Source organism: Cervus elaphus, chromosome 5, assembly GCF_910594005.1.
Source record: "Cervus elaphus chromosome 5, mCerEla1.1, whole genome shotgun sequence".
In the NCBI taxonomy this organism is placed as follows: Eukaryota; Metazoa; Chordata; class Mammalia; order Artiodactyla; family Cervidae; genus Cervus; species Cervus elaphus.
Genome location: NC_057819.1, coordinates 10,817,637 through 10,841,111, shown reverse-complemented (window position 1 = coordinate 10,841,111; position 23,475 = coordinate 10,817,637). Strand labels below are relative to the sequence as shown.

Sequence of the window (23,475 nt, the reverse complement as noted above, 5' to 3'; positions counted from 1 at the left end):
GGTTTTCCCTGTTCAATGTCTCTGCAGACAGCACCAGAGCAGTTCCCCTCCGAAGAGTTTCCGATTTCCGAGTCCAAAGTCAACATGGACGTCAATTTCCCCGGGGCAGCTTTCGTTGTCGTATCTTGCAAAGAAAGTCAGTCTGGATTCCGCAAAGAGTAAGTTACCTGACTCCAGCAGATAGTGACAGGGAGAGAAAAAGTCAGGCAGATTCTGGTGAAACTTACCAGAAAAAGAAAACATTGCTTTTATTCTTTAATGCATACTGTATTTGAAAATTATTTACAGTTCTTCCCTAATTTCCATGTTTTAGAAATTAGTCTGTATGAAGAATGACCTTCTAAAACGTGGGGGGGATGACATGTGTGCCCAGTTCTCACCCCCCTTCTCCCAACAAAGCGTCTGTTGATCTGGGGGAACTCTGCTCAATTTCATACCTCCTCTTCAGTTCCTCTCTGTACAAGGCCCCATGGGCACGGGTGCTGGTGTACGGGCTGGGCCACAAAGTGAAGCGAAATGGTCAGCTGAACCTCATCGAGGCCGTCTGTTACCCGCGGGATGCATCTCCAGCCAACACAGGGCTCACGCCACCTCCCACGACCAACCAGTACCCTTCTGTGATCCTCTCCACAGACAAAGTCCACATCAAACTGGGTAAGTCTGTGAATTAGCTCACGGTAATAAGAACAGCTTTGAAGTCATGCTCTGCTTTCCTTCTTTGTGAAAATCGAAAGGATTTTCTACCTTGCTGTGTTCCCGTTCCCCATGGGTGAGGAATAGGACTGCTTGGGGCAGTGTACTTCAGAGACAGTAAATGAACAGTTGTCCCTTTCCTGCCCAGGGAAGGCCTGGCAGATGCTGCCTGGATGACAGGGGGAATTTCGTCTCCTTTCACAAGTGTGTGCTGGGTACATGCTGTTTAGAACAACCTGAACAGAGCAGTCCCATCACTTAGCTATAACCATCCTGGCTGCCCTTCCTCGAGTTCTCATTAAAACTGAGTTCTCTCAGGTATACTGTGGCTTCCTTGGGCACGGGCCTCATTGATCGTCCGCTCCCCACGTAAGTGATAAACAAAGGCTAGTGGCCAGGCTGGGAGGCCCACGTCTCCCTGGCATCCTTTGTTAAGTCTTTGTAGATTTGGACTGAGCTGAGGGCTCCTCCTCTGTAAATCCTGACACTGTCGCTGGCTGTCTACTTTATATACCAGGGCCAGCTGACTCTGTTTCTGAGTCAGCACACAGAGGAAGGAAAACCTACTCTCAGACTTCGACTGCATGTCCTTGGCAGATTGGACAGAAAAAGACAGACAGGTGCTTGCTGGAGACAGTCATAAAGATGTCTGTGAACTTTCAGCCAAAATTGGGCCTTGGCTTCTGCACAGCCCCAGTCCTGGGGACATTGCATCTTTAGGGAATAAAGTGAAAGAACATTTCTTAAGAGATTTAGTCAATGCTAAACAACTTTATGATCTCTTTTTTTTAGGGTCTATTTTTTTCATTGTGTTTTGCCCACATTGTTTTTGAAATTGTGTGTAAACATAGAGGATCTCTGTCCTACTCTCACTCCCTAAATAAACATTCACCCCAAAGTACAGAGCCGTCAGTGTGGTTCCTCCTGATCTGGCCAGAGACCCTCGGTAGCCCAGCTTATGGGTTTTTATTTGTTTGTTGGTTTTAATGTTTTTTAGGCCACACTGTGCAGCATGTAGGATCTTAGTTCGCTGACCAGCCCGCTGCACTGGGAGCACAGTCTTAACCACCAGACTGCCAGAGGAGTCCCCCTCAGCTTACGTGTGACCAATGCTTGCAGAGAGGGTGGGGGTGCAGTTCAGGGTATGATGGGGTTCCGGCCTCAGAGCCTTTCTCTCTCATCGTAGGCACTTCAGTCAGACTTAGATCATAGCAGTGATGCAAGGCAGTAAGAAAGAATCAAAGTGCTGGTAGTGCCTGAAGTCTGGGGACCTCCTTCCTGGTCTGCTCTGTCAGCCTAAGATAAGCTGATGCTCCCGTGGGATTGCAGCCACATCAAGGAGCTGGTTGTTTCTTTACCAAGCCAGGACCATTCCAGCGAAGCATCTCTTAAAGCCTGACTTCCTGTCTCCACCTCGGGCTGGGTGGTACCTGACTGACCAGGGGATGTTTATCCTTCCCTGTCCGCTCTGTCCCATTCTCACCCCAGAGAGTGGACTCCGTGGAAGTCATCCTCCACTGCCTCTCTGCCCGCAGCGGACTCTGTCTGGCAGGTGGGGAGTGAGGTTTCTCCTCACCCCCAGTGCAGGAGTGGACAGGCCCTGTTTCTCTGTTCACACCTGGCAGGTCTTTCTCGCAAGCTAGTTTTGATCAGGTGCTACGAATCACAAGCTTTCCTTCCGGGTGCTTCTTCTAGGGGTATCTCCCCCACCCGGAGCCGTGCTGGTGTTACACTCCCTGCCCCTCGAGTTCCCCCTGGCGATGGCCTTCGCCGAGCAGCTGCTGTCCTGGAAATCAGAGGATGGCGAAGGGAGAGCCGAAGATGAGCCTGACACCATCCCGACATCCGTCCTCCTACAAGTGGTGGAGCTGCTTGGTGAGGCCCACCTTCCCTGGGATCGGCCGGGGCAGCTACTTGGGGGCAGCCACAGTGGCCTGGGGGAGCGATAGCGCTTGCAAGTTGCTGTCAAGTGGGGCCGGAGAACTGAGTGGAAGTTAGACTTCCACATCCATGATCTGCAGGGTACTGTCATTATTTTGAAAGGTGGCATCCAACTAGGAAAACAAGATTAATTTGATCCTACTTTGCTTTAACACACAAACATATACCATCATTGTAACTTTGATTCTATGACGGTGTTCACTTCCATGCCACCTTTCACTTGCGAACATGGTAACAGCTCCTGAAAGGTTAAAGAGAGATTGCATTTAGGCAAAACTCATGGAATGGTAAACTTAAAAGAGTTGTGAAATTAGCCTCAAAATATAAATTGACCTCAAAATTTTTCTAAATATTGAACTTTAATGATGTGTCTGCTTAAGTGGTTAGGGATAAAACATACTGATATCTGCAATTCATTTTGAAATAATCAAAATCTAGGACGAGCCTATGGATGAACAGAGGGATGGGTAGATGTGCAATAAAGCAAACACAGCAGAAGGTTAATGGTAGAATGTAGGTAGTGAGCATCTAAATATTTACTGTATAAGCTGTTCGACTTTTCTGTATTTTTTCATAATATAGTGTCAGAGGGAAAACCATGTTGCAAACTCATATGCCCTCAGGGATTCAGACAGATGATATGAGAGGAAAGTGATTTGTCACCGACCTACTTAATAACTTTATGAGAAATAAAATACTGATTTGGAAGGTCAGAGCTGTAGGAACTGACTCCATGTAGCCAGTCACGTGGCGCAGGGGTTAGGGCCTGTGTGTCGGTCTGCCCTGTGAGATCGTGTGGCTGTGTAGCAGCGTGTGAGTCCTTTGGCTCTTGGAGCCTCTGTTTCTTCATCTGTGAAATGAGGATGAGAGACGTATGTTTGTTTCATGTGGTTGCTGTGAGGGTCTACTCCGTCAGAGCAGTGCCGGGCACATGGTAGGCTCTGTATAGGTGATTATTTTAAGTTGTGACTGCTTTCATTTGCCTCAGGCAACTTCCTCTGGACCACAGACATGGCAGCCTGCGTGAAGGAGCTGGTTTTCCACCTCCTGGCAGAGCTCCTGCGCACGGTGCACAGCCTGGAGCAGAGGAAGCACCCGGCCGGCCTGTCCTCGTCCATCGCCCTCCAGCTGAACCCCTGCCTGGCCATGCTGATGGCCCTGCAGTCGGAGCTCCACAAGCTGTATGATGAGGAGACGCAGAGCTGGGTCTCGGGCAGCGCATGCGGAGGCTCGGGGGCCGCGGCGGCTGTTGACCAGGGCCGGTTCTCGACGTACTTCCACGCACTCATGGAGGGCTGCCTGGCGGTGGCCGAGGTGACCCTGCCCACCAACATGAGCGTCACTGCCAGCGGGGTGACCTCAGCGACTGCCCCGAACCTCAGTGACTCGTCGTCCTCCTCATCGTCCTCCCCAGGACAGACGCCGCAGAGCCCCAGCCTCCTGTCCAAGAGGAAGAAAGTCAAGATGAAGCGGGAAAAGGCCTCCTCCTCCGGGAAGCGCCAGTCCTCACGCTCTGTGGACTCGGACCCCACCGTGCTAAGCATCGGGGGCAGCAAGCCCGAGGACATGCTGTGGTTCCATCGTGCTCTGACCTTGCTCATCATCCTCCGGCACCTCACCAGGAAGGACCCGCAGGGGCTGGGCGTGACAAGCGACGCCATCGCTGACGCCTGCCAGGCCCTGGTGGGCCCCACCGCCCACAGCCGCTTGCTGGTGATCTCCGGGATCCCCACCCACCTGGACGAGGGCATCGTCAGGGGTGCCATCCGCAAGGCCTGCAATGCCCACGGCGGGGTCTTCAAGGACGAGATCTACATCCCCCTGCAGGACGAAGACCCCAAGAAGCCAAAAGATAAGGCTGAGGGGGGTGATGGGAAAGCTGAGCCAGAAAAGACCCTCGGCTTCCCCAGCACGGACAGCTTGGAGGTCAGCACGTCAAGCAGCCTGACCCCTGCCATGAGCGTCAGCGCATCCGCGTCCACCAGCCAGGCTTCCATCTGCAGCTCCCAAGGCATCTCACAGACAGTCAGTGACCTCTCCGTGGATCCGTTGCCTGCAGGCCTGGAGCTGCCCATCCCTGCAGGCTTGTTGGAGCCCCATGTGGTGTCCAGCCAGGAGAGCCTGGACATTTCCCTGTGTAGCACCGGCAGCCTGGGCAGCCTCGGGAGCCTGGGCGAGCCATTGGACAACGCAGAAACAGCCTCAGTGTCAGACATGGGCTCCATGTACACAGTCACGTCCCTGGACAACCAGCCCCTCGCAGCGCGCCCCATCAAAGGCTTCGCGGTCGTGGAGGTCAGCACTTCATGCCTTGGCCACCACTTAAATCACGAGCAGTTAGAACGCCCCCAGCCTCTTTACGCCTTCCATTATTGTTTCCTAGGGACTAATCGGTGAAGTTGGAGCACTTATGGGGCTGCCTGAGGCAGCTGTTAGCAACAGCAATGATTTATCACGTTGGTTATCTGTGTCTGAAGTCACATCTCTGAGTGTGATGCAAGTCTGATGTCAGGAAGGAAGCACAGTTCATTGCTGGGTGTGGGAGGGAGGGAGGCCGAGGGGCTCCAGGGGCTCAGCTTTCCTGAGGGGTGGGCTTTATCGAGTGCTTTCCCTTTCAGGCCCCAGTAGCATCTTTTTGAGTGGCCTTTGGTTGTTTTAATCATTGCCATCAGGAGCAGGGAGCCCCACCAAGCATGTGAGAACAGACTTGCTGTTCTGTTCCAGGTGACTCCAAGTTTCAGGTGCTGCGCGTGCTGCCAGGTTCCTTTTCCACTTCATGGTGCCATCTGTCTTGTGGGCCTTCTTGTGTAGAAATCTTGCACCCTCTGTAACAGGAGTCGGGTGCAAAGTGAAAACCGTCCTCCCCCTTACTGGATATGGTGAGGAAGACCCTGGGAAGAGAACCTGTACCCCCTCGCTCCCCACCCCATTGGCTCTGACAGGAAAGCTCAAGGATTCAGGGGTTGGCTTTCTCCCAGAGTCACCTCTCATCAGTCCATCTTCTCCCTGGGGATTTTCTCAGAGCCTGGACCAAGCATGGCCTTTAACCACCTGGGCATTCAGGTAAAGCCACAGACCTGGCCAGGGTTTAGCAGCAGGAGTGTCTAGTTGTGTTATTCTTCCGCAAGTAAGCGCTGTTGGCACCTGAGAGAGACTCCATCAGGAAGGCCAGCTCGCCCTGGTCAGGTGGCGCTCAGAACGCTGAAGACAAGCAGAGGGCTTCGGGACAGACAGGAGGGAAAGAGAGGTCATACAGCTGAATGACTGGTTTCTCCACTTAAATCCTGACTCTTTCTCTTGTTCACACAGATAAGGTCCCGAGCCAAAATTGAGAAAATTCGAGCAAGTTTATTTAACAACAATGACTTGATAGGTTTGTCAAGCTTGGATGGTGAGGACGAGTTGATGGAAATGTCAACGGAAGAGATCCTCACGGTGTCTGTAGTGAATCAGAGTCTATTCGATACGCAGGGGAGCCCAGGGTTAGAAGATTATTTCAATGATAAGTCGATTAAAGGTGGGTTACAGATTTTGTTTTTTTAAACGAATAGACTTTTTTCCCTCAGGGTTCAGCCAGCCAAGAGACCACCAGGAACGACTGTGCCACAGCCTGCATCAGCTTCGAATGTGGGCTTGCATTCAACTTGTTTTTTCCTTTTTGTCTAGTCGGGCTTCCCCTTGTTTGAGTTCAGGTGTATTTCTTGTGTTCTGTCCTATGGAGCTAGAATGTGCTGGTAATCATTTAGTTGTATGCTTGAGGACAGCTGACGTCTCATCCTTTAAAATGAATTATTGAGAAAGAAACTGTCCCAGTTTCTTTTCTACAGAGTCCCACTTTGTCATTTGTTGGCTCGTATGTTGGCGGGGGGTGGGGGGGGTCTCTGTCTGGCTTCCCCATTTCTGTTGTTTACCCAGGACCCACAGAGCTGGGTCTAGCAGGTCCTGAGGCTGAGAACTCACCCCCACCCCGCCAGCTTTGCATCAGAAGCAACAGCAGTTTTTCCCCTTTCTTTTTGTAACTGTAGTTCATTGTGTGGTTGTCTTTATTTTGTATCAGGCTCTCTCAAATTTTTAAATTTATGTTCTTTTTTCCAACTGTTTTAACATTATTGAAATTTCACAATAGAGTGGTTGAATTTGTTTTATGTTTGCTGAGGACAGAAATGTAATATTGGGTATGGGTTTTTGTTGCTGTTCCAAATTATTATCCTCTAGTCATGAAATTTTGAAATACTGCTCCAAGGCTGGGACCAGAATGAGGTAAGTGAGGCCACAGAATTCAATGGGGCTGTGAAAAAACTCAGAAGTAGTATTTTAATACAGTACTTACGGAAGTCAAAATTAATGTAAAATACCCATGGTGAGTAAACCATTAAAATTTTAAATACAAACAGGATCAGTATTAAAGAATTTTCCTTTTGCATCAGGCTTTAATATGGCTCAGCACAGAACTTTAAATATTTTGCTCATCATGGGTTTTTTATATTAATTTTTATTTTTTTTAAATATTGCATTAAAATATGTATCTTGGTCTCTGAGTTTGTCTGAATCTTGCTCCCAAGGGTCTGCTTCTCTCTCCTGGCCCTGGCTTCGGCCCTGTGCCCTTATTGGTGGTACTTTGCCCCCTCAGCTCTCATCTGTCACATTGGCTTGGCTAGTGTAAGATCTGTGGGAACCCTGGGTCTTTTTCTGCCACAATTAATGCTATACCAGTCTTTTCATGCTTTAATCTAAATTTACTTTTAGCTCCCGATTGCATGATAGTCAAGCCTTCCACATAAGGTACTCAGTCTTTTGAAAACAAACTTGCCGCATCACAGCCACACCCGTTTCGCTTGCGTTTCTTTGAGTTGTAGTTGTACTGGGTCGCCTCTTAGGTCTCGGTCGTGCCTCCCATACACCCATCTCCTCACCCGCAGCCCAGATGCCCAGGGAGCCTCTGTGCTCTGGTTCTCGAAGCCCCGTCCCCCTGAACTGGGTGTGGCTCAGACCACACCCCAAAGAGAGGGGATGAGGAGAACGGTCAGTCCCGCCCCCAGATGGGGGGGAGGCCCTTGGCCATGACGAATGTGTGGGTGGATCCTGACTAGCCCCTTAGGAAAGGTAAGAGCATCTTCAGGAGGACCAAAAAAATAAGTTTGGGGATTAAAAACCTCAGTCTTTTTTTCTCATACTCCTGGACAGCTTTCTTGTTTCTGAGAGAATTTTCTCTTTTTTTTTTAAGTTATTTATTTGGCTGCACCAGGTCTTAGTTTCAGCAGGCAAGATCTGTAGTTTTGATATGCAAACTCTTGGAGCATGTGGGATCTAGTTTGCTGACCGGGGATCGAACCCAGGCCCCCTGCATTGGAAGCTCAGAGTCCGAACCACTGGACTACCAGGGAAGTCCCTCCTGTATCTGAGAGAACTTTCTTTCCCACCTGCTGGTTGTGCCAGGTTTGAAATGTGTCCTGTAACAGTAACTGTTGAACAACTGTATTGACTAGTTTACACTGAAAATTCCTGCAGCCTCTACATCCTCTCGCTCCCTGGGGTCTGTCTGTTATAGACACATTCTTGAAGTTAAGGGAGGTTCAACCTCCATAATGAAGAGACCCCAGAGTACAGTGACTCAGACCCAGTGGAAGTTTTACTTCTTAACACATGTAAGAGTCCAGCGTAAGCCCTGAGGTCCGCCATCCGGGGGGCGGACACACACACAGCCAGCAGCGGGCACAGGCACCGAGGAGAGCAGGTTGGTCCAGGAGGGGCCCATGTCCCAGGGCCACGCCTCATGGCAGAGAAGGCTGGATGTGTCACTGAGGTGTGCTCACAGAAAGGGGACAGCAGGTCTTGGTGGACAGCTCCTCATCACCACTAACCTCCCAGTACCCACTTCCCAAATAAATTGTTGGTGAAAAATAAATCAGATGCTGCAGGGCTTGTCCTGACGTAGCGTGTTCACAGCAGAATCGTTTGCCCTCTCTCCCTGTGACAGGTGAAAAGCTGGTGCCCGGGGCCAGAGAGGTGCTGACGGAGATATTTAAGAGCTGTGCCCACTCGGAGCAGATGCTGAGCCTGACGCCAGCAAAGCCCATCAAAGTGTCGGACATTTATCTTAGCAAAGAGCAGATCAACTCCCAGACGCCGGGCAACCTCCTCCACCTCTTCTTCACCAATGTCCGGCCCCCCAAAAAGGTGCTGGAGGACCAGCTCACCCAGGTAGCCACCCCGTCCCCTCCACTCCTGTGCTGGGCCTCAGGCGTGCCCTGGGCTCAGCCTGAGGCCCTCCCTCTTGGGTCGCCGCAGATCCTGAGGAAGTACGGTGTGCCGAAGCCCAAGTTCGACAAGAGCAAGTACAGCAAGGCGGGGAAGGAGCAGCACCCTGGGAAGGTGGTGAGCACCAAGCGGCCCATCAGCAAGCCGCCCACCAAGGACAAGGCCGTGCTCAACAGTGTCAGGTGGGCGGCCGAGGAGCACAGGAGACAGGCCGGTGGGAGGGTGCGGGCCGCCTGCCAGCAGGCTTCCTGGGAGGCTGTGGGCGCCTCAGGGAGGCCAGACGTTCCGACTCTGCTCTACTGCCGGGGGCCTTTCTGCCCTCAGCCTCGTCAATTAGAAGAGAACGTTTCTTTTGATGCACAAGGATAGTAAAATCTGAACCATGCGGGCTGGAAAGCAGACCAGTCTGAATTAATTAAATGTCTAAAATGTACAGAATTCTTTAAAAAGCCTGAATTCTTTTACCGACACATATAGCGCATGGTTATTGTAGAAAGACTGAAAAGTGCTCCTGTGCATACTGGAAAATACTGATGTACCCCCAGATAGCCACTGCTTGTAACATTCAAATGCAAAAGGTTTTATTTGTGCATGTGTATTTTTTTGTTACACTTTAAATAGTGCAATATTCCAAAGTATCAAAGCCACTCCTCTTCCTCTCCATCCTCGGTCCCCTCATTAAGGCTGCAGTGCCCCATACTTAGCCTCCCAAAACCCTCCTGGGTATACACAAGTGAGTATAGGCATACGCAAGCAAGTGTAAGCATACCCCGATGTCAGCAACTGTACGGAAAGCCTGTACCTTGTTCTTGCTGTTCATTCCTGATCTTGGAGATGATTCCATATCAACACAGAAAGAACCCCACCCCGTTTCTTCTTAAGGTCGCTGCATAACATTCCATGTGTGGGTCTGTACACTTACCTGATAGAATCTTCTTTAGATACAAGTTTATGGCTCCCAAGTTAAAATTCAGATAGTAAAGTTTTACCAAGCAGGAGTCTCTAGAGGAATCCTTTAAATCATCAAGAGAAAAGAGTGTCCCTTAATTACTTATACACAAATGGTGCTTTTGAATCAGTACTGTCCCATGGAGCTTTCTGTGACTATGGAAACGTGGTTTGTCTGTGCTATTCAATTCAGCACAGTAGCCCCTAGCCACGTATGGCTTCTGAGCACTTCACTTGTGCAGGCGCCACCAAGGAACTGGACTTGTCATTGTAATCAATTTAAACTTCAGTAGTTGCATGTGGCTAGTGACTCCATCTTGGACAGTGCAGCTCTGAAGTATGCAGAAGGAACATTTGGAAAGCGTCACCTCAAGATTGTCCGCATTTTAAAGTGTCCGTTTGTCCCCATAATTTGCTCAAGAAGCTTGTCTTGATCAGAACAGAGCTGGTCTTGACCCCAGCCTCCCCTGAACCATCAGCCGTAGCTGGGGGAGGAGGAGCCATTGCCTGGTGAGGCTCTGCATTCCCCCTCGCCAGGAGAGGGTGTGGGCATGAGGAATCCCGACTCCAGTGCTTTGGTCTACAGCAGGACTGCCTTGAGTGAGAAGAAGCCCACCGTGAAGCCCAAGTCACCTGAAAAGAGCAAGCCAGATGAAAAGGACCCCGAAAAGTCACCCACCAAGAAACAAGAAGGTAAAGCACTTGGGGCCTGATACAGGCTTGGGGCTGCTGCCACCCTGGACAGGGGCGGCCCAGCCTGGGAACCAGTCTCCATACCGTTCCCTTCCTGCCTGGCTCCCTCGCGTTTTAGCTTAGGCAGGGCAGCCCTGCTCACGACACAGACCACATCCTTGGCCGACTCCAGTTACTACGCCCAGGCCTCCATCTCTGCTGACCTAAACTTGTGGAGGTCAGATTATTAGCTCCAGAAACACCATATCCCCAAGAGAACCAATGATCATGACCGAAAGTAAAGATTGGCAATCTGCTCAGAAATTTTTTCCCAGAGGGTACTTAACTGGGCATTAGAGCCTCATCTTCCTAAAGGTCCAAGCAGAATTGGAGAAAGCTGTTATTGTCACAAAAATTGCTTAGCCAGGAATGTTTGAGATACAGGAAGATGGGACTGGAGAGGAAGCGCCCCACCCCTTGGTGACCACCTGTCAGGTTGAGGGGTTATGCATGTCCTTGAGCAGCGGGTGGGGACAGTCTGCTAATAGACCCTGGAGTGACAGCAGGAGACAGAGGAGTTAGATGACTGGGGTCCTGAAATAGAGGGTGCAATGAGAGCATCTTGTGGGGCCCCCGCTTCTCACCATATTCCTAACTCTGTGAACACTCTTTTGTCAGTCCCAGAGGAGAAGTACCTGACCTTAGAAGGATTTCACAAGTTTGTGATCGACCGAGCCAAGCAAGACATCCGCAGCGTCTGGAGAGCGATTTTATCCTGCGGCTACGATCTTCACTTTGAGAGGTAAGAGGCTGTCAGCCCGGTCAGTTCCTTGTGAAAACTTGTCCTCAGCCACTAGACACTTCCCAAGAGTCGACATCCTGGGAAGCCATTCCGTCTGGCCTGTTTTTAATGCTTATTGAGTTATTTTCTAATTTTGCTAAAGTGGGTTTTCTCACCCATTTGAAACAGTGCTCTAAACAACAGAAACCCAGTATCTCGCAGTCTGGAGGCCGGAAGTCCAAGATCAAGGTGTCTGCAGGGTTAGTTTCTCCGGAGGGCTCTCCTTGGCTTGTGGACGGCCACCGCACTCTGTGTGCTCACGTGGCCTTGCCTCTGCGCCTGCACCCCTGGGGTCTGTCCCTCTCGTGAGGATCACAGTCCTGTCAGATTAGGGCCACCCTGTGGCCTCGTTTAACTTCATCTCCTCGTTAATGGCTCTGTCTCAGTACAGTCACACTGCAGGGGTTAGGGCTCCAACATATGAACTGGTGGGAGGGGACAGGTCAGTCCCTTACAGGGATGACTTATTCCAAAGAGTCTTTTTTTGTCTGGCGTCACACTTCCTCTCTTGTCTCTCTCTCCCTCCCAGGTGGGAACACAGCAGGGTCACTAGTCGCCAAGGCTCCAGGGTCAAACTAAATATGGTTTCCCCTTTCTGTAAGAGAACCTCAAACAGGCAAGATGTATGCAAACCGGAAGAAATCTCCCCTTCCTCTGCCTCTGGCTCCGCCACACAGGCCTACACACCCTGACCCACAGAAAGAGGCGCTGGACCTCAGAGAAGGAATGGCTGCCAGAAGCATGCTTTTCTAAAGCCCTGTTTTCCAAACAGTTGAGAAATTCTTTACTGCATAGCACCAGCACTTTGTACCTTCATTGAAGGCTCAGAGTCGATGCCCAGATGCGCCTTGGCTCATGGTGGCAGGGCCAAGTTCTCTGGTTGGTTTTAGAAACGGTAATTTACAACTGATGTGGCTGTAGCGAGGCAGCCCTCACACACACCTTTGCCTGCCTGTTCGAGGAGCTGTGTAAGTGGACCTGGGGTGGGGTCACAGGGAAAAGGACACCTGTGACTGGCACTGCCCTCGGGAGGTGCCGGGCACCGTGCCGTGTGCATTGTGGGCGTCCTCTCACTCAGCCCCCCTGAGGGCACGAGGTCACGCCATCACCAGCTCCATTTTACAGATGTAGAAGCTGAGGCCCAGGAAGTAGGTGTGCTTTGTAGCCGAGATTCCACCCAAGGACTTCACTTATGTCTTTAACCCTCAGACCGTGTAGTCCATGGACATGAGGGAGGCACATGGGGGTGCATATTGCCCTCCCCCCACCCCGCCCCCTGCCTGCTTCTTCTGAAGAGCGCTTTCTGCTCAGGAGGAGCAGTCCCTCCGTCTACCGTCAGCACTTGGCTGAGCACCAAAAACACCTGGAAGGCAAGGCTGTCATAAACAGGAGCGCAGGAACCCAGCGTCCCCCAGGGGCCGCCGCCCCACCTTGCCTCTCCCTGCCCCCAGGTGTGCCTGCATCGACGTCCGGCACGCGCACAAGGCCTCCAGGAAGTGGACCCTGGAGATGGACGTGGCACTCGTGCAGTACATCAACCGGCTGTGCCGCCACCTGGCCATCACGCCCGCGCGTCTGCATCCCCACGAGGTGTATCTGGACCCCGCAGACGCCGCTGACCCCAGAGTGGCCTGTCTCCTGAGTATGTGGGCCCAGGGGGATGCCTCTCAGGGACCACCCCCTGGGCTGCCCTGTGGGGACCTCATCCACGATGGCACAGGGGGTGTGCAGATGGATTCAAAGCCCTTTACACACCCATTAAACAAATCCTTAGAAACACTTGCTGTGAACCAAGTGGGTAAGGAAGGAGGGAGAGAAAGACAGGAGGCTGTGATTGTGGCCAAATTAAAGTTTGTGAGGACTTATTATGTGCTCCTCGCAACCACACCAAGCAGCAGACCCAGGAGTGTGGTGGCTGGGAGACAAGACCCCCGCCATCACACCCAGGCCCCCGCTGCCTAGAGGCCACCTTGGATGCCAGCCTGGTGTTGGGGGTAAGAGGCCATCTGGTAGCCTGTGTTGGAGGCACGATCCTTAATGACAGGACAATGGCATTTTTTATCAAAACCAGGAATGCACAGAAAAATAATACACACACAAAAACGGACACTCTCCAGAAATCCACCCCTGGAGAGGGCGCCCTGTCACAACACAGCAGGCCCCGGCCTGGCTTTGGGGCTTTTGGTGCCCATGTGCTCCTCAGGCCCCTCAGCCTGCTCACTCGCATCAGCCACACGTCCGAGCCCTCGCTCTCTTGCGGGTGCTGCGACAGTGAACACGAGCAAGAAGCTGTCCCAACGTCAGTCTCACTGTCAGGGAGGGGACGCATGGGAGGGCGGACAAGGACAAGTCAGTGTGCCCGCATCAGTTTCCGGTTTTGATGTGTGATGTCACACTGAGGGGAGCTAGGTGAAAGGTACATAGGACTCCACATTTTTTTTTTTGCCACTTCCTTTAAGCCTATAATTATTTGAAAATTAAAAGTTAAAAACAGTATAGCATGCAGCCCTGGCACAGCCCCAGAGTTGGCCGAGGGGACCCATGGGTTCCTTGAGAACCCAGGCCTCACCCTTTGCTTCCGCCTGGCCCTCACTCCCTCACCAGCAGCCTCTGGCCCCTCCTGGTGACCAGGCCCCCCCAAGGGATTCACAGACAGACGGAGAGTCGAGGCTCACCAGACCGAGCCCCCGCCTGACCGCCCCTGCCCACTATGCCCCGCAGACGTGCCCATCGAGAGCCTGCGCCTGCGCTTCGCCCTGCTGCAGTCCCTCAACACCACGCTCGAGACCTTCTTCCTGCCGCTGGTGGAGCTGCGCCAGACACCCATGTACAGTCACAGCATCGCCGCCCTGCTCAAGGAGGCCAAAGGTCAGTGCCCGGCCTTTGATTGTCCAACAGATTGTCCCCCCGCCTCACCCCCCAGGAAGAGACTGCACGATGCACAGGGGACAGCCTCGGGGTGACTGGGGTGGGGGAAGCCACCCACCCCGTCCCAGCCTCTCCCACCTTCCTCCCTCCAGGGCTGATCTTTTATGACACGAAGGTGACCGTCATGAATCGGGTGCTGAACGCCACGGTGCAGAGGACGGCCGACCACGCGGCCCCAGAGATCACTCTGGACCCGCTGGAGATCGTGGGAGGTGAGATGAACCACGCAGACCAGAAGATGCGGGCAGTGGCACCTGGCTAGTTGATTTCTTACACGTGAAAGAAGCCTCTAGAAGAGGATGTGGGAGCTGCTTTGACAGTCCCTCGTGGGTGGGGGTGCTCCTGCCGCCCTGCTCTGAATCCCAGCCCGTGGCTCCCTGTCTAGTCTGTCCAGAGCTCACTGTTCTCGGGGTAGGAGGAGGGGTGTCAGCAGCACAGGCCGCGCCTCAGTGCAGGGGTGGTGGGAGAGGTGGGCTTTGCTTTGGCCATGGACCTGCCAAATTCCGGGCTCAGGCACCAAAGCAGAGGGGAGGCTGGATGTTGGGGAGGTAGCCAGGAGTCTCCCTTACAGCACATGACCAGAGAGATGTCAGGAGGGGCATGAGGCGGGGAGTGAGAGGAGCCTGGGTGTATCCCCGAGACACGTGACAGGATGGGAGGGGCTGACCACGTGGAGAACAGGGCCATGGGCTCCTTGAGAGGAACCCCCCCATGACGGAGACGTGACGACTGAAGATGTTCCAGGAGTCGAGGGGAGGCAGGGGCTGCTCCAGGGGGTGGGGGACATGGGAGCAGTAGGCAGGGCCTGGCCAGGAGGCTTTCCTGTCCTGGGAGGCAGGAGGCGGGAGGTGGCCGCTGGGAGGTTTCAGCACCTCCTCTTTCTCGTTCCAGGGGAGATCAGAGCCTCTGAGAACTCCTACTTCTGCCAGGCAGCCAGGCAGCTGGCTTCAGTGCCCTCCTCCCAGCTCTGCGTCAAACTGGCGAGTGGCGGTGACCCTACCTATGCCTTCAACATCCGCTTCACGGGGGAGGAGGTCCATGGCACCAGTAAGTGGAGTCCTGAGCCAGTTCAGGTTGGAGGCCATGTGTAGAGTGTGAAATTCCTGGGGTTACTGTTAAACAGCCAATATCTTCCCCACTAGCAAGAGGGAAGCCACATACTCATTACCCTGTTCTACACAGAAGCCAGGACTGCCCCTGAGTGACCAGTGGTCCCAGGTTCTCCAAACCCAGCCCCCCTGGACTTGCCCCTGTCCTCTGGAGAGTGGTGCCCCTGCTGGTCTGGGACTTCAGCCTTGAGCCATGCAGGCTCAGGGACCCGGTTTCTGATCAGTTTTAGGGGTGTGTCTCTGGCAGAGTGGACCCAGGAGAGACGCCCTCAGTGTGGATTGGACTTATTTTCCAGGAAGAGCCCTTGGCTGAGGGGTTGGTCGGGCTAAAAGCTTGTATGTGCCCCATAAGAGATGGGTCTGGGAAACCCTTGATCAAAATGGCACCTTCTGCCATTTCACACTGCAGGGATGAGGGACAGCGACTCAGAAAGTGCTCCCTCATGGTCCTCATTTAAGCTCGACATTCCGAAAATGCCTCCCACACTGGGTGGGAGAATAAAGTTAATTCACTGGGCACCCTAGGCAGGAAAGCTGTTCAGCGGCGCCATCTCCCATGCCCGCCCTGATCATGGCACACACTCCTGCAGCAGCCTTCCCTCTGGCCAGCGCCGTGGCCTCCCCTGGGTACACCTTACTCGGAGGCTCTCTGAGGACAGCTCTTTTCACTGAGAGAACAAGCCAGGCCCAGGCTCAACAGCTTATACTACTCCTGACACCAGCACTGCCCTGCTTTAAAGATGGGGAAACTGGGGCTTCCCCAAAGTCAGCCGGCTCACTGGGGTTCAAACCCAGGCCTGTCCGATTCTGTCCCAGCCCTTGGCGGCTTCAGCAGGCAGGAGTCTCCTGCTTCTCCGTGGAAGCTATGAGGGCCAGGCCTTGACATCTGTCCCCAAGCAAGTCCTCCGCACACACAGCTCTGCTCAGAACGTCCAGACCGAGGGCACTGACGGCTGCCCAGGGGAGGGTAGAGGAGACCAGCCACAGACAGGAGTTTTGTGACGCCCAGGGGCACGTGTGAAATGGCAGCAGGAGAGGAGCTGATCACTGCCCATTGCCCATCGCACTGTATCTGTGTGTCCGTCCATGTATCTGTGTTCTCACTAAACACGCCAAGCCCTGGGCTTGGTGGGAAGCCGTGCTGAGGAAGCCGGGGGCCCTGCTCTTGGCCCAGCGCAGAGGGTGGACACAGGTCCCCCAAGTCCTGACTGATACGTGTCAGCTTGCAGCCATGACAGTTGACCCACGAAGGATCTGCCTTTGATCTCGTGGACTCCCCAGAACTAGCCTGGGAGGTGGGTGTAGTGATGGCCCCTATCGCTAGGTGGAGGGGTGGAGGCTGGCCTCAGCAGTGATGCAGTTTCCTGGGAGCCGCCAGCCAGTTAGTGGCCCCTCAGGTTTGAACCCAGGTCCCTCAGCCCTCGGGCGGGTTCTTCCCACTCCCTGAAGCCCCGGTGCAGGGGGGCGGAGTGGCTGATGTCCCGGTGGGGTCAGGGTGCCGGTGGGGACAGGGCCTGTGGGCAGGGGGTCTGAGAGGCTCCCTTCCGCCCGCAGGCGGCTCCTTCCGCCACTTCCTGTGGCAGGTGTGCAGAGAGCTGCAGAGCTCCTCGCTTTCCCTCCTCCTGCTGTGCCCCAGCTCCGCCGTCAACAAGAACAAGGTGAGACATGGGGCCTGAGCCCCACGGGCAGCTCCCTGAGGGGTGGGGGCTCAGCTCTGCGCCTTCCGCAAGCCCCTGTGGTCCATCCTCGCCTCTGCCTCGGCTTCTAGGGCAAGTACATCCTGACCCCCAGCCCCATCACCTACGGGGAGGAGCAGCTGCTGCACTTCCTGGGCCAGTTGCTGGGGATCGCCATCCGAGCAGATGTCCCCCTCCCCCTGGACCTCCTGCCCTCCTTCTGGAAGACGCTGGTGGGCGAGCCCCTGGACCCTGACCAAGACCTGCAGGAAGCAGACGTACTCACCTACAATTACGTCAAGAAATTTGAGAGTGTAAGTGAAAAGCGCTTTTTTTTCTGGGGGGCCGTGGGCTCTGGAGCAGTGCCCCTGCCCTGTGTCTGCTGGAGGAGGTGTCAGCTGACCCCCCCACCCCCCACACAGATTGAGGCTCCGCGGGGCAGGTCCTCGCTGCCAGGCTGTCTGTAGTCCCCTTAGCTGCCACTTGAGGGCAGCTGGTACATGGGAGCCGCAAAGCCAGGGGCTGGGATGGCATCTGACTTCTCAGCAGAAAGTGGCCCACAATGAATTGCTTTAAGGGTCAAAGCAGGACACCTCCCAGGCGCTGCTCTGAGAGGCCCTCCCAGGGCCGTGGATGGCGCCAAGGGCCTGAGGCAGGCAAGGGATATAAGACGGTGTCCAAAAAAAAAAAAAAAAAAAAGACAGTGTCCAGGCAGACAGTCCAGCCAAGGCCTCCGTCTAGACGGTATGGGCAAGGCCCCAGAGGGTGCCGGGAGACAGAACCACCCCAGGGTTGGCGGGGGAGGCAAACGAACCTCCTTTGGGGTGCCCGCAGCCTTCACCGCCCCAGAGCCACAGGCTGTTCTCCTCCGGGTGGTCCTGCATGCACTTCACTGTGCCGCACGGGAGAGGGTGGCCCATGTACCTTCCACAGGTGGGATTAAGTCAGGGTTCTCTGGTGACAAGTGACAGGAAACCCCAACTTTTTAAAAAAATGATTTGACCTTAAAACTGAAAGTATACATATAGATTCAGACAGAGCTGAATCCAGGTGCTCCAATAACATCATCAATGACTTGTCTCAGGACGCCCCAGCAGTACAAGGCTCACCCTCCTTACGCCGTGCCCGCACCAGTGAAAGAGGGAGGCTGTGATTTGGTCTTGTTAGCCAGGCCGTGGTCAGTGCCCAACCCTGAACCGAGGGCATGGCTGACGGCCCAGGCCAGTGCCACCTACCTGTTCATGGTGGCCAGGGTCGCCCCGCCCCACAATACCCAGTGTTTGTCCCCAGACGGGGATGAGGTTCTATCACTGGGGAGCTGGGCAGCAGGGCAGTGGTCAGCCCCGCTCTGCCATGCCCTCCCTCCAGATCAACGACGAGACGGAGTTGGAGGCCCTGTGTGCTGAGATCGCCTCCCAGCACCTGGCCACCGAGAGCCCCGAGGGGCCCAACAAGCCCTGCTGCCGGTTCACCTACCTGACCATGACCGGCGAGGAGGTGGAGCTGTGCAGCCGCGGCCGGCACATCCCCGTGGCGTGAGTGCAGGGCCTCGGACGGGGACAGGCGGCTTTCCTGGGGGGAGACAGGAGGCAGGACAGGGGGTGCTGGGAAAGATGGTGGAGTATCTTCAGTGGAAGGACCGTGTTCAGAAACACCGGCTCTGGGGCGGGTGACACCCAGAGCAGGAGAGGAATTCCCTGAGCTGCCAGCAGCCTCCTGAGGGTCATCCCTCGCCCACGCCCCAGGTGGGAGAACAAGGACATCTACGCGGCTGCCATCCGGAGCCTGCGGCTGCGCGAGCTGCAGAACGTGGAGTGTGTGACGGCCGTGCGCGCAGGCCTCGGGGCCATAATCCCCCTGCAGCTGCTCACCACGCTCAGCCCGCTGGAGATGGAGCTGCGAACCTGCGGCCTCCCGTACATCAACCTCGAGTTCCTGAAGGTCTGTGGCCAGGCCAGGCTGGCGGGCGCATGCAGCCTGTCGTCTGTACAGGACTCCTGTGTCCTGGCGCTCTGTCCCTTCATGGAAGAGAGGAGCCGTGCTCATCCCTCTCTGACTGCTGAGTAAACGGAAGCTGAGGTCACTTGCCCAGGGTCACCCAGCCAGGAAATGGCAGATCCCCTGCCTCCAGAGCCTGTGAATTAAGCCACCAACCAGAGGTGAAGCCCCTCCACTGCTCAGCATGGCCTGCTTTCGCCCATGCCAGCTGGGAGACCTTGCCCAAGTGACCTCACCTCTAACGGGAGCAGCGACAGGACCCACCCAGTGGGGTCAGTGGGGTAACGTAGGTAGAACCCCTGCTGCCGAGCCTAACGGGTAGGCCAGAGTCATGCAGGCTCTTGTTACCACTGCCTTTGCAGTCCTTGTCGTAGTTGTGACCTCCTTGTGTCCTGCGGTCATCACCACGCCCTGGGGTTGGGTGGGAGGCTGGGTTAGCAGAGGCCCAGGCCTGCTCACGTCTGGGGCCTCTCTCCACAGGCCCACACCATGTACCAGGTGGGGCTGATGGAGACCGACCAGCACATCGAGTTCTTCTGGGGGGCACTGGAGATGTTTGCCCAGGAGGAGCTGTGCAAGTTCATCAAGTTTGCCTGCAACCAGGAGCGCATCCCATTCACCTGCCCCTGCAAAGACGGGGGTCCTGACACGGCCCATGTGCCCCCGTACCCCATGAAGATTGCCCCGCCGGATGGCACAGCAGGTACTGGCCTCTCCTGTCACATTCCAAGCAGGGACACTCGGGCCCTGTTTGGAGCTGGGGCTGCTAGGCGCTGCATGAAGGGAGGACAATGGACAGGTACCCCTGAACACCACACCCCAAATGTAAATGAGAGGTGCAGGGGTGGGGGGGTCACGTGCTTTCCAAACCTGACTTTTCGCCAAGTGGCAGCACAGGCCCAAAGTTGACATATCCTTTGAGATTTTCAAAGCTTAAAATCCAGATATGTTGTCATCTTTTGACTTTTAAATGCAGCAAAAAATGTTAAATTTTAAAAATCCAAAGAAAACTCTTCGCTGGCCAGACCTGCCTGTCACAGGTCAGCCATCTGGGGCCTGTGCTGCTCTTTCCTCCCCCAGAATCTCCTCCTGCCTCACCCCAGCCTCCCAGACCCTCCCCCTCCACCTGATAACTGGGCCTTGGGGTTGTCTTAAGAGCTGCCCAGAGAGGCAAACCTGGAGGCGGAGGGGCCCGCCAGGCCCCCTGGGGTCCTTGCTCTAATGCTGGTCTCTCCTGTAGGTTCCCCAGATTCTCGCTACATCCGAGTAGAGACATGCATGTTCATGATCAAGCTTCCCCAGTACTCCTCACTGGAAATCATGCTGGAGAAACTACGTTGTGCCATTCACTACCGCGAAGACCCCCTGAGTGGCTGAGGGGAGGGAGCCAAGGTTAGGCTGTCACCGAGGCTCTGCTCTGCTGGCTTGGGAAGCCTGCTGCTGCGGGCACACCCCTCCAGGGCCCTGCGTGAGGAGTTGGCAACATTTTGCTTTTCCGAACTTTTGTCCACATTCCAGGGCCTCCTGGAAGACTTAACCTTATGTATTTGTACGTTTCGTGATGGGTTGGTTCTTTTGCTACCTGTTTGTGGTATGTTTGTAGGATAGTTTAGTTCCCAGACAGCTCGTGTCTCATTTGATCTTCCTGGACATTTTCCTTCGTGGCCACCAGGTTCTGACACTACGTCACAGAACCACCCAGCAGGAAGCTGGTAGTGAGATGCTCTCAGCCCGCAGAGCGCCCTGTTCGCGTCTCCACAGACAAGTCTGTGGCCAGCCCTGCCTTCCGCCTCGAGCTGGCGTTTCTGCCGGACATGGCTCCTGCAGGCCTCCTTCCAACTTGAAATGGTTGGGCCAGTGACCCAAACATGGGAGACACACATAGGGAGTTTTGTGTGTTGATCTTCCGGCTGTAGACTCTTGTCTATGGTCTGGGTTTTTCTGAGGAAAAGCCCACCGTGGTTCGCCCTCCCCTTCCCACCCAGACAACCCTTCTGCTCTCCGACTCTCCTGGGCCCAGTCTGACAGGCTCCCGCTGAGTGCCGCTTAGGAGCGGATGACCGAAGGGATCCCTCCTGACCTTAGTCCAGAGTCAGGCCAGGTGCGTCCCAGCTCAGGGGCTGAGAAGAGCCTGGGAGCTGAAGGAACAGAGCTCAAGTGGGGGCATTTTTCCGGGACTCTGAACATGAAAGCACATGACTCTGGCCCCCCCACCCCAGCCCTTCTGTCCTCAGAAACGGCCCTTCCTCACTGGTGTTTGTGATGTGAGGAGCAGCGGAAAGGCCACACCCCATTTTCAAAAGAGCTGTCTGAGGTGCTCTGCTCCATTCGGGGTCTACTTCAGTGACTAAGACCTTCAAATCCAGATGGAGACACCGGGTCCTTCCGCCCCTCTGGCCAGGCCCTCCCTGCACCCCCTCCCTTCCCCACGTGAGTGTGTGCCAGGGCTGAGCTGCCGCAGCTCCCTGCAGCCCCGGTGCATCTGTGCCCGAGTAGGTCTCTGTCCAGTGGTACTTTGTTCGAGAGCAGCATACGCCATCCTATTGGACCCTGTCATTTTTGGACCTTGCCAGTTCGTGCAAAATCACATCACTGTATTTATTGTAAAATATTGTGAATATTGGAAGTTCTGTGTGAGTGCTGTCTAGAAGGCTTTGGAGTGTGAATGCTGGTGAGAGAGAGGATTTGCTCTTCCTTTCTCGGCTGTGGCCCTGGCCTGTTGGAAAGGTGTGGATTTTAGAGTTAAAGGCATTAGCATCCACCGCCTCCCTGTTCTTCTTAGGAAATGCATTAAGGACCATTATAAAAACAATTCCCTGACCTAAGGAAAGGATAAACCTGGATGAATTGTTCCAGTCGCATCAATTACATTTGATGCAGGATCAGTCATGTCTGGAGGTGCCTGCCACCAGTTTCCCTGACTGGAAGGAACACGGTCGGCTGCTGCCTCCTGGGGGCCATAGCCCCCTTGACTGGGGGTCTCGCCAGGACATAGTCCTGACAACAAGGATCCTTTTATTTCATTTCTGCATAATGAAAGAGCCTTTGGATTTACTAAAAGTGGTTTTTCCTCCCTGTATTTTTAAATCTTTGTCCCCCCACCCCCCCATCCTTCCCATCCCTTGAATGGACTCTGAATTGTCAGCTACCTCCCCAAGAGGAAGCTTTTATTGGCCCATCTCTTGACTAGATGACAGCTGTGAGTAAGGTATCTGCTGCTAACACGACTGCTTCTCCCAGAGAACACATTGAGGTCCAGACAGATCCAAACCTTGGCCCTAAAAAATGTGTGCTGTAAAGTTACTTGATGTATATTTATTATAATTATTTATGGTTGCATCTAACAAACTTTTCATTCAGTTTGATGCTATTTACACCACTGCTGTGTAAAGGAAGCTCATGACAGGAAAAGTCACACCAATAAATAACCTTCATCTAATTTTGATTTACCTTAAGAGTTGTGTGGTCATCTACTCTTGCTGAGAACATTCAAAGGCTAACATCCTTGAATGGCTCTGATGCTTGAGGGTTACCAAGCGGCTAGAAATTAAAAGTGTTTCTAATTATTATGGTCTCTTTGGACTTGGTGTGATTCTTAACTCCATTATGCTTATAAATGACCTGTTGCTCCGCAACTCAACCCCTTAAGTCTGTGGTTTTCTTTTTCTTTATTTTTAAGTTTTCTTTTTCTTTTTTTTTTTGATGTGGACTTTTTAAAAAGGCTTTATTGAATTTGTCACAATATTTTTTCTATGTCTTGGATTTTGGCTACGAGGCATGTGGGATCTTAGCTCTCCAACCAGGGATGGAACCCGCACCTCCTGCATTGGAAGATGAACTCTGAACCAGTGGACCACCAGGGAAGTCTCTTTGGTTTTCATATAGGAAGTCTGATTGAAGGGATGGAAATCCAAGGTCAAAGGTAAACCTACCCCCGCAGGTCTTGCCAACTCCTTGTCCTGGAGCTGGTCTATACTCTCATCTGACGTGAGGATTTTCCTCAAGTGGACAGTTGCACTGGAAGAGTCTGGGCCTCTCCTAGACCATGTGTCCTCCCTTGGGCACAGGCAGTGGATTTAGAACTACTTTGTGCAAAAGGAAAATGCAGGGAAGCGGGAAAGACTTAGCTCAGAACTACCATCCAAGATCAACGCTCTGCCTTCTTGTCCCATGTCCATCACACACACACTCCCCGCCACACCACACACACCCTACACACACACGCACATATACATACATGCCCTCTGGTCTGCATTCAGGAGACTACAGACCCACTTAATTCTCATTCTCTTGACTCCACCTTCTTTGTACTCAATAAATGCTGTTAGTGGTTGTGTCCTACGTATTTATTATACAAAGATTAAGAACCCTGTTGGACGAGGAACAAGCAACTTTCCTCTCTTCTCCAGTT

General features: G+C 53.7%; 1 protein-coding gene across 5 annotated transcripts in view; it reads left to right on the top strand.

The window, feature by feature from the left end:
• HECTD4 (HECT domain E3 ubiquitin protein ligase 4) overlaps positions 1 to 22,633 on the top strand; it is a 166,681-nt gene extending 144,048 nt beyond the window's left edge. For 4 of the 5 annotated variants that reach the window (XM_043901667.1, XM_043901668.1, XM_043901666.1 and 1 more), the window contains exons 58-76: positions 28 to 158; positions 449 to 654; positions 2,389 to 2,568; positions 3,623 to 4,929; positions 5,944 to 6,151; positions 8,612 to 8,835; positions 8,923 to 9,074; positions 10,427 to 10,533; positions 11,191 to 11,314; positions 12,805 to 12,995; positions 14,075 to 14,221; positions 14,374 to 14,493; positions 15,173 to 15,328; positions 16,945 to 17,048; positions 17,159 to 17,380; positions 18,435 to 18,601; positions 18,812 to 19,007; positions 19,545 to 19,767; positions 20,305 to 22,633. In XM_043901667.1, the coding sequence (XP_043757602.1) occupies positions 28 to 158; positions 449 to 654; positions 2,389 to 2,568; positions 3,623 to 4,929; positions 5,944 to 6,151; positions 8,612 to 8,835; positions 8,923 to 9,074; positions 10,427 to 10,533; positions 11,191 to 11,314; positions 12,805 to 12,995; positions 14,075 to 14,221; positions 14,374 to 14,493; positions 15,173 to 15,328; positions 16,945 to 17,048; positions 17,159 to 17,380; positions 18,435 to 18,601; positions 18,812 to 19,007; positions 19,545 to 19,767; positions 20,305 to 20,441 (4,302 nt within the window). In that variant the 3' untranslated portion in view covers positions 20,442 to 22,633. The remainder of the gene's footprint in view (positions 1 to 27; positions 159 to 448; positions 655 to 2,388; positions 2,569 to 3,622; positions 4,930 to 5,943; positions 6,152 to 8,611; positions 8,836 to 8,922; positions 9,075 to 10,426; positions 10,534 to 11,190; positions 11,315 to 12,804; positions 12,996 to 14,074; positions 14,222 to 14,373; positions 14,494 to 15,172; positions 15,329 to 16,944; positions 17,049 to 17,158; positions 17,381 to 18,434; positions 18,602 to 18,811; positions 19,008 to 19,544; positions 19,768 to 20,304) is intronic. The other variant, XM_043901665.1, reaches the window with a different exon arrangement.
• Positions 22,634 to 23,475: the final 842 nt, after the last annotated feature.